The 9,761-nt window shown below is 37.2% G+C and overlaps 1 protein-coding gene across 1 annotated transcript; it reads left to right on the top strand.

Annotated features, from left to right (window-relative positions):
- Window positions 1–6,894: 6,894 nt before the first annotated feature.
- Window positions 6,895–7,443, top strand: LOC138895609 (uncharacterized). The gene is made up of 2 exons (XM_070180317.1): window positions 6,895–7,121; window positions 7,212–7,443. The coding sequence occupies exons 1-2, from the start codon at window positions 6,895–6,897 to the stop codon at window positions 7,441–7,443; spliced, it is 459 nt and encodes a 152-aa protein (XP_070036418.1).
- Window positions 7,444–9,761: the final 2,318 nt, after the last annotated feature.

Below are 9,761 nucleotides of genomic sequence, written 5' to 3'. Positions count from 1 at the left end.
AAAAAAGACTTTGAAACTCGTTAACATGTCATAGACATTGCTGTGGCTATAAATTATTTCACTAAGATCAAAATTATATCAAAATCACAATTTAGTATTAAATTACTTTAAATATGGAAAATATTATTATTTTGAAATAAGATTTAAAAAGTAATGTGTGTCATATAAAATAGGACAATAACAATATAATTCTAGCTAGTGTAATTAGTTCATATACTCCAATATTAGTAAACATAGTCAAAAGTGGTAAACTTGTACTTGTGAGTTACAGCAAGTTGTTCGATGAATATAGTAATTGAGGTGTACCCAAATTTGATTCAAATATCTCCGCTATACAAAAAAGAATAAGAAAAATACAATGAAAGTGAAAAGTGGAAAGACACTTATTTTTCTATATAACCGTAGTGTGAATAAGTTTATGCATACCTTTTTCTTCAATCTTTTTCATATTATATATTATAGATGAGGCATGGGCTTTCAGGTCTCATCCACTCGTGCGAGTGAGATTATGATTTATGACTATAAAAAGGTGAATGAATTGATTTGACAGTAGGTGGACCCTGCAATTATAGCCGACTGGCCTCTTGTATTGTAACCCACAAAAAAATTAAACCATATCCTGCGTTTTGGAACTAGTAAAAAGGCTCACATAATGATAAACTAATGTCTGATCTAATTATATATATCAGTTGGAAAGCTAATTGTCCCAATTTCAAAGATTTTAAGCTCCATCACTATACATGTTCTCTTAATCAAATCTTCTCTCAGCATTAATTGTTCCAATTTCTGCACTCAACAATTAATTACTCGCTATTCTAACTTTTTGTACCATAAATTTAGCGAAGTTGCATATTTAAGTTGTCTCACATTCATTTTAGTTTCTGTGGCGTAATTTGACAGTACAAGAGAAAAACATATTTTAAAATTTATAATCTTAAACGTATTATGATATTTTTAAAGCATATCATTAAAAGTAAATTAAATAAATATGTAAAGGTGTAATTTTTTGAAACGGATTAATAAAGTAATAGTGCCACATAAAATAAAACGGAAGGAATAATAATTTTTAGCATTGTAATATATATTTTTTTATAAAAGAAGTTGGATTTCTGAACATACCCGTTGAGTTAATAAGCTACTAATTTCTCGTCTATCTCTCTACTCTCTACCCTTAATCTCATGAGTGATTCAATCATTCAAGAAGTTTTATCTGTAACTAAGTGCATCTTAACCTTGTTATTTTGGCTTTTATCCTTAAATTTGAGACTATTCATTTTCCCTTCAACGAGACATAGGAAATATAGCTTTCTCCTCTTCAACCTAATTAAATAAAAACATGATTGTTGAATACCTCCGGCTTTAATAATTTTAGTGAATTTGAGGTACATCACTACATGTTTTGATTGCATGTCGTAATCATCATAATAATCAAAGTTAATCTTTGAGATTAAGAACATTCATTGAATAAGCAACTGAATTTCAGCATTCTTTTGGCTTTCTTTTGTTTCTATTAGTTAAACTGCCACACCGAATGAACTTGACTCGTTAACTTTTGCACTTTGTTAATCGTGTTAGCTTTATTTTCATCACCACATTAACTGGCCCTCTCTTTTTCTCTAATACGATTAATTGTTAAAAAAAAGATTAGGCTGGTCTGAGGTCCCTTTTAAATGTCAAATCATTGTCTCCTAATTGCAACTTTGCTGTCGTTACCTTTCCTTGATTTCGGGCTTAGTTGACTAAAAATAACAGACATAAATGGGTCTAAATGTGGAGTGTGACCTCTTCCATGTAGTTTATTAAACTCTTAATCTTTACCTAAAAACTAGGGGCCAAAAACCTACCGGGTAATACTTTATTTTGATGATGATGAGTCAATTTATTAAACTCGTAATCTTTACTTAGAAACCTACCTGGTAATATTTTATCTTGATGATGATGATTAGTCAATGTTTGTGTGCTACAAAAAGAAATGGAAAAGAAAACAGAAGCCCATTAAGACAATAGCTTAATCTGAAGAAAACAAAAATATTATTTTGAGAATGATTTTTCAAAAGTATTTTTTGTGAGAAGTAGTTTGTGTTTGGCTAATTAATTTGAAAAACACTTCTGAGCAGCAATTAGTGTTTGGCCAACCTTTTAAAAACTGCTTCTAAGTTTATTTTTCTCAAAAGTGTTTCAAAAAAATATTTTTGAGAAGAAGCTATTTTTTTCTGCTTTTCCAAAACTGCCTTTGTTTCTCCTAAAAAACACTTTTGTTTTTCAAAAGCTTGTCAAACACCTCAACTTTTAAAAACAAGTACTTTTTTATATAAAAAAAAAAAGTGCTTCACGGGCCCAAAGAGGCTATAAGATCTTTAAGGAGAGGCCACATTAACCAGGTGCAACTTAAAATGATTATGGACTCCTTTTGATCACAGTTGCTAAATAGAAATTCTCATAGAGGAAGCTAAAAGCAAAAGTTCGTTCAATCCAACGCGGTCAAATATTCCTTCAAGAATTGTCTTTCTTACTTTTTTTTTATAATTATTACTATCACTCAACCATGTTTTTATTTAAAGAATCAAACTGCTCCTTTTTTAATTTAGTTTCGTAGCATCAATGTTACCTGATGGTAGACTAGAAACACAGATTTGGTCTTCATTTCACCTATTATTGACTGCATTTCAATCGTATTTGAGCTTAAATATAAAATATTTGTATTATGACGTAGTTTATGCGTTTAGAACTTGAACCCGAGCTAAAATAGAGCACGGAGCTTCGAAGTCTGGTAGAAGCCCATTTAAATCATCCGGAATCAAGTCCGAAATTCGAGAACCGACTATGCATACAAAAGTTGAAAGAAAAACGAATGTCATAGAAAAATGAGTTGGGGCGACGCCCCACATTAGCATAATGTTTCATCAGAAAGTTGTAAAGTTCAAAGAATGAGATATTGGTGTGTCCGACGAAAAAAAAAAAAAGAACTAGGGGGGTTTGGAGGGGGGGGGGGTCACATCAGTACAAATTTTTATCAGAGAGTCAAAAGATTAGAGAGTCATCAGTTGGAGATAGTCTACTGGTGCAAGAATTCGAAACCAAAATATTGTTCTTTTGGACTTAAAAAATAAAAATATATAGAACAAATACATAGTGACCAAAATATATATAGCGTCTTTTTAAAAGACGTTATAGCTTAACGGCCGTTTGGCCAGTTAAGTATAGCGTCTTTTAAAAGACGCTCTATATATAGCATTTTTCACTAAAACGCTATATGTATTATGTGAGTATACAAATAATTCTTCTGGGCTTAACTGACATAACAATAATTCAATTGGGTATAGCGCCTTAAGGTAAGACGCTATACCTTAAATAATTCACCCCCCGGACTGGTTTTTGCCTTATATAAGGACGTTAAAGATTTTGTAAAAATCCATTCAGAAATACTCTTAAGTGTTTGAAATTTTTCTTTGTTAAGTTGTTTTGCATTTTGTCATAATGTCTGAAGAGCGAAGAATTAGGGTTTCATTATATTGGGGGGGTGAGGTTGTGGTGGCGAATAACTCAGTAAGCTATAGTTTATCTCCACGGTCTCATGTTAAGTTGTCACTTACAATGGAGTACGATACATTGGTATCGTTGTTAAGTAAAAAAATTAGTGTGATCAAACGTTCGGTGAATCTTAAAATAACCGGAAGACATTCGTATTCTGTGACTCCGCAAGGGGTTACTTGTTATGCTGAGTTTAACATCGAAGACGATGAAACTCTGAAAGATTTTTTGAGGACTCCAGATGAATACCGAAAATTTATTGTGATAAAAATATTGAAAATATATGTCAAGGCTGAAGACGTTCGTAATAATGTGGTTGCGCAAAGTAGGGAAATATCTCAATCATCGGGTGGTTATTTTGGAGCAGTTTTAGCCGAACAGGTTCCGGCTGAAAGAGTTTGGCCGGATCTAAACTTATCTCCACGGGTAAATGAGGAGTGAAGAAATAATTTCTCCCCTAATATACATAATCCACAAGCAGAGTGGTAAACTTCAATTTTTCTTTGTGTTATGATGTATATTTATGTGTATTATATTTGTATTAACACATATATATTCCATAGGGAGTACCGACCAGATATGAATTTTACAAGTTATGAATCAACGGTCAGTTGAAATATGCTGAGTTTTGGCGTGTTGGATCATGGTGGTCCATCCGGGAGTCAGCATCAACAAGATAATGTGCATCATGGGATATCAACACATTATGATTTGTAAGTGAATATATAAAGTTATATGTATTGTTTGGACCAATTTGAGTAACTCATTATTTCTTTGGTTGTGCAGTGAAAACGAGCAACTTGATGGCCATGTCCTTACTTAATTACCCGACGATGATGTATTTAATCGGGATCTGGCAGATGCGCAAAGTCAGGAAGTGAATAGTGATTATGAAAACAATGCCCATGAGTCTAGAGATGACACACCCTTCCCTGACGAGGGTGATTATGAGGAGGAAGAGAATGTCGAACCTGATTTGACGAGGGAGCATGCTCCACCTCCCGTTAGACCAAGAGTATACGAGTCCCACGTGCCGTTTCATTCAAGGCATATTCCCTACCTTGATCATTTGCCAAGTATGCCGGATGTGGATGCCCTCACAAGGGATATTGACGAAATTCGGAGAGCAATGTGGGATGAATCTAGACCAACGGTGCTGTCAAAGGGCATGCTTTTTCCTGATAAGGTGCGCCTAATCAGGGCGGTGAAAATGTACAGCGTAAAAGAGTGTCGTGAGATGATGGTATGGGAGTCATCTCCGGATGTATACAAGACTATTTGTCGTAGATGGTTTACGGGTTGTAATTGGATGTTGCGTGCGAGGAACAACAACAACAACAACAACAACAACATCAACCCAGTAGTAATCCCACTAGTGGCGTTTGGGGAGGGTAAAGTGTACGCAGACCTTATCCCTACCCGGGGATAGAAAGGCTATTTTCGGGAGACCCTCGGCTCGGAGACAAGATCTGTAACAACACAGAAACTAGACAAATAGAATCAGCACCATAAGAGACAACAAATAAGTAGAAGGGCAATAATTATGTCAATAATAAAATTGAAAAATAAATTATGGAAATAAAAATCGTGTGATGAACAACAACCGCTAGCAGACCTAGACCAAACTCTATCAGACTAGCTGGAAAAATGCTCAACTACCCCTTTAACCTACAACCTAATGCTCGACCTCCACACCTCCCTATCCAGGGCCATGCTCTCGGAAATCTGAAGTTGCGCCATGTCTTGCCTGATCATCTCGTCGCAATACTTCTTAGGTCGCCCTCTACCTCTTCTCGTACCTGTCAAAGTCAACCGTTCACACCTCCTAACCGGGGCCTTTAGGCTCCTCCTCCACACGTGCTCGAACCATCTAAGCCTCGCTTCCCGCAATTTGACGTCCATGGGAGCCACGCCCACCCTCTCCCGAATATCTTCATTCCTAATCTTATCCAGCCTAGTGTGCCCACACATCCATCTCAACATCCTCATTTCGCCTACTTTCATCTTCTGGATATAAGAATTCTTGACTGGCCAATACTCAGCTCCATACAATATGGCAAGTCTAACCACCGCTCTATAGAACTTACTTTTAAGTTTCAGTGGCACCTTCTTGTCGCACAGGACTCCAGACGCTAACCTCCATTTCATCCACCCCACCCTAATACGGTGCATGACATCCCCGTTGATCTCCTCGTCTCCCTGGATAATTGACCCTAGATACTTGAAACTCTCTCTCTCTTAGGGATGACTTGCGAGTCAAGCATCACCTCCACGCCCGCTTCACCCAACCCCTCGCTGAAATGACACTCCAAATATTCCGTATTGGTACTACTCAACTTGAAACCTTTAGACTCCAGGGCCTGCCTCCATACCTCCAGTCTCTCATTCACGCCGCCTTTCATCTCATCAATAAGAACTATATTATCAGTGACTAACATACACCATGACACCTCCCCTTGAATATGGTATGTCAGTGCATCCATCACCAGAGCAAATAAGAACAGGTTGAGCGCAGATCCTTTGTGTAACCCCATAACCACCGAAAAAGGCTCTGAGTCCCCTCCCACAGTCCTTACCCGAGTCTTAGCTCCATTATACAAATCCTTTATTGCACTAATATAAGCTACCGGCACACCTTTCACCTCCAAGCATCTCCAAAGAACGTCCCTAGGGACCTTGTCATACGCCTTCTCTAGATCAATAAATACCATATGCAAATTCCTCTTCTTATCTCTATACTGTTCCACCAACCTCCTGATAAGGCGGATAGCTTCCATTGTAGAAAGACCTGGCATGAACCCGAACTGGTTATCTGATATTGACACCGCCCTCCTTACCCTCCCTTCTACCATATTTTCCCAAACTTTCATGGTATGACTTAGTAACTTAATACCCTTATAGTTGTTACAATTTTGGATATCCCCTTTGTTCTTGTACAGCGGGATCATCGTACTCCATCTCCATTCATCTGGCATCCTCTTCGTCCTGAAAATAATATTAAACAGCTCAGTCAGCCACTCCAAACCTGCTCTACCCACATACCTCCAAAATTCTACTGGAATCTCGTCTGGTCCAGTCACTTTGACCTGGCTCATCTTACGCATTGCTCCCACGACCTCCTCTACCTCAATACGCCCACAGTACCTAAAGTCTTGTTGACTCTCAAAGTGCCCCAATTTCCCTAACTCGATGTTTCTGTCTCCCTCTTCATTCAGAAGTCTGTGAAAATATGACTGCCATCTCTGCTTAATTTGGGCTTCTTCCATCAATACACGACCTTCCTCATCGTTGATGTTACCTGCGAGGAAGAAGAAAATAAATATGTGGGTTGTGGGTAAATACACTGGCACCCACAATTGTGAAATGGACACATTCAGCGGGAATCACTTTAACTTGGATGTTGACTTGATTTCTCTTGTCGTGGTTCCACACATTGAAGCCTCCATAAGGTACAAGATCAAAGAATGTATTACATCTGTCCACCAGGAATATGGGTGTATCATTACCAAAAGAAAGGCATTTCTCGGGCGCAAACGTGCGTTTGAAATTGTTTACGGTGATTGGGATAAGTCATTTGCATCTCTACCCAGGTACATGACCGCATTGTAATATTTTAACCCCGGGACTGTTGTTGAATGGAAGCTTGAGCAGAGTCCGGGAATACCAGAATATATATTCAGATACATGTTCTGGGCCTTCAAACCAGCAATTGATGGTTTTGTGCATTGCCAGCCGGTAATATCCATAGACGGCACTCATGTCTATGGAAAGTATGATATTAAGCTGTTGATCGTCATTGCAGTAGATGTTAATGGACAAATATTTCCCCTGAATTTTGCTATTTGTGCCAATGAAAGCCAAGAGACGTGGACGCTATTTTTGAACCACTTGAAGGAGCATGTTGTCAAATAACGTTCAGGTATTTGTTTAATATCTTATCGGCATGGCGGTATTTTAAGTTTTGTACACATTTGCCTGAATGGCAAGAACCGTATATATACCACCGTTACTGTGTGTGAGGCACCTGAAGGCCAATTTTCAGAAGGCACATCCCAATAAGGACTTGCATGATTTAATGTGGATGGCTGCAACTGATAACCAAGAGTGCAAATTCAGGAGGCGCATGGAATCTATCAGGCAGGAAGACGAAAGAGCCTATCATTGATTGATGCGACATGAGCTTGACAAGTGGACATTACATGCTGATGGTGGCATACAATGGGGAACTGTGACTACAAATGTGTTAGAGTCTTTCAACGGGTTATTGAAGTCTGCACGTGGATTGCCTGTCACTGCCATGGTGCGGATGTCATTCAAACAGATGACAGAGAGGTTTGTTGAAAGGCATAGAGGTGCATCAGAATTGATGGAGAGGGGTGTTGAATTTATGCCAATACCAATGAAAAGATTTGAGAAATACAGGAGGCGAGCACATTGGCATTCATTTTTACAGTATTGCAACGAGTGAAATATTTTTGAAGTTCGCACCGCTATCCATCAAAATCGGGGAAATAATACACACACCATAAATGAAGCCAGCAGGTTGTGTTCTTGTAGGAAATAGTCCATCTACCACATGCCGTGCTCACATGCCATGAAGTGCTTTCAACATACAGGTTTCGCGGCAACGCGGTATGCTGATAAGCAATATAGTGTTGCTGCATACCTAAACACCTATAGTGGGCAGTTGCAGCCAGTGGGTGTTGAGCATTATTGGCTGTCGGAACCATTTAAAATGGTGTGTAACAAGAAGTATTTGCGTAAGCTACAAGTGCAAAAAAGAACGCGTATACGAAACCAAATGGATGTTGGTGATACTGTTTATGCGCGTAAATGTGGCATATGCTCGCAAATAGGACACACCATCGTAAATGTCCTTCAGCTGGTTTGGGTGTCGGTGGTAATCCTGCTCCTAGTAAAAGTTCATCTAATTTGCCCAACAATCAAGGATACACATAGTATTTTTTTTCCGTTATGTGGTTATAATAAGTGTATGTACTTGTTTAGCGTGCAGAATGTATGAAATAAAATTATGTTTCCATTGCTGTTAAATCTTTTTGATATTTAACATTAATACTTCAGTACAACAATCTAACATAAACCCATTTTTTTTTTAAAACAACTTTCAAAACAATTTTTTTGATATTTAACATTAATACACGTAGTGGCATTTTTTTAATGGAGGTTGTAATGTTTATTCAAAAGGTCTTTGAAATACATATGACTTAGTTCATTTTAAGAAGCTTTCTTATTGTACTGTAAAGAATCATTAGCACGCGAAGCATAGCGCGGTTACATACCACGCTATGTGTATTGTCTTGTCAACCTGATAAAGTTGTCGTTCTGGAAAAGCTGTCTTCTAAAAAAGTATTATTGTACCGTAAAGAATTATTAGCATGTGAAGCATAGTGCGGTTACATACCACGTTATGTGTATTGTCTTGTCAACCTGATAAAGCTGTCGTTCTGGAAAAGCTGTCTTCTAAAAAAACATTATTGTACCGTAAAAAATCATTAGCACGCGAAGCATAGCGCGGTTACATACCACGTTATGTATTTTTTTCTTGCCTATAAATGACTAGCGCATTTTAGTTATTATCTGCGCTTAACCAAAACAAATAGCAAAAAATTTTATAATTTTTTTATTTTTCTTGCATTAATAAATGTCTGGACGCAATAACCAACCAAGGTGCTATTGTGGCAAACGTGCGATTATGAAGGCATATTGGTATGATGGTAATGTTGGGCGCAAATATTGGACGTGTGTATATAGGTTTGGAGGCAATGACAGAAATCATTGTATGTTTGAGGAATAGTATAATGAACCCATTAACCAGGAATACTACAAATCAATTTTGCAGTATGTTTAGAATATGAACGCTGAATACCAACGCAAGATCTATGAAATGCAACAAGAAATTGCGGCACTGCAGGAGAAAGTAAAAGAGGTGGAAGAAGAAAAAAATAAAATGGAAAAGAAATTTAAGTGGTTGGAGCAGAGGGTAATGGGCGGTAGTAACTAAACAAACACATGTATGTGTTGAATGTGGTATTTTATCTTTATATTTTTCGTGTCATGTATTTTTATTAGTTGTATCGAATTTAAATTATGTTTAAGTTGCTATGTTTGTTTTGCCCAATTTTAGTATTAAAATAACAAAGAAACAGAGAAATAATAACATAATGTGCATATAATGCTAAACTATAGATAAAGTTGCTATTATTTACTCA

Source organism: Nicotiana tomentosiformis, chromosome 7 (assembly GCF_000390325.3).
Source record: "Nicotiana tomentosiformis chromosome 7, ASM39032v3, whole genome shotgun sequence".
Taxonomy (NCBI): Eukaryota; Viridiplantae; Streptophyta; class Magnoliopsida; order Solanales; family Solanaceae; genus Nicotiana; species Nicotiana tomentosiformis.
The sequence above is the reverse complement of the archived record's forward strand: the minus strand, read 5'-3'. Positions and strand labels throughout refer to the sequence as shown.

What these genes read in the sequence shown, in the direction of transcription:
- LOC138895609 (XM_070180317.1), top strand. Translation starts at nt 6,895, where the DNA reads ATGGACACATTCAGCGGGAATCACTTTAACTTGGATGTTGACTTGATT. An exon ending in TCATTTGCATCTCTACCCAG is followed by an intron (nt 7,122 to 7,211) that starts GTACATGACCGC and finishes ATATATATTCAG; the next exon opens with ATACATGTTCTGGGCCTTCA.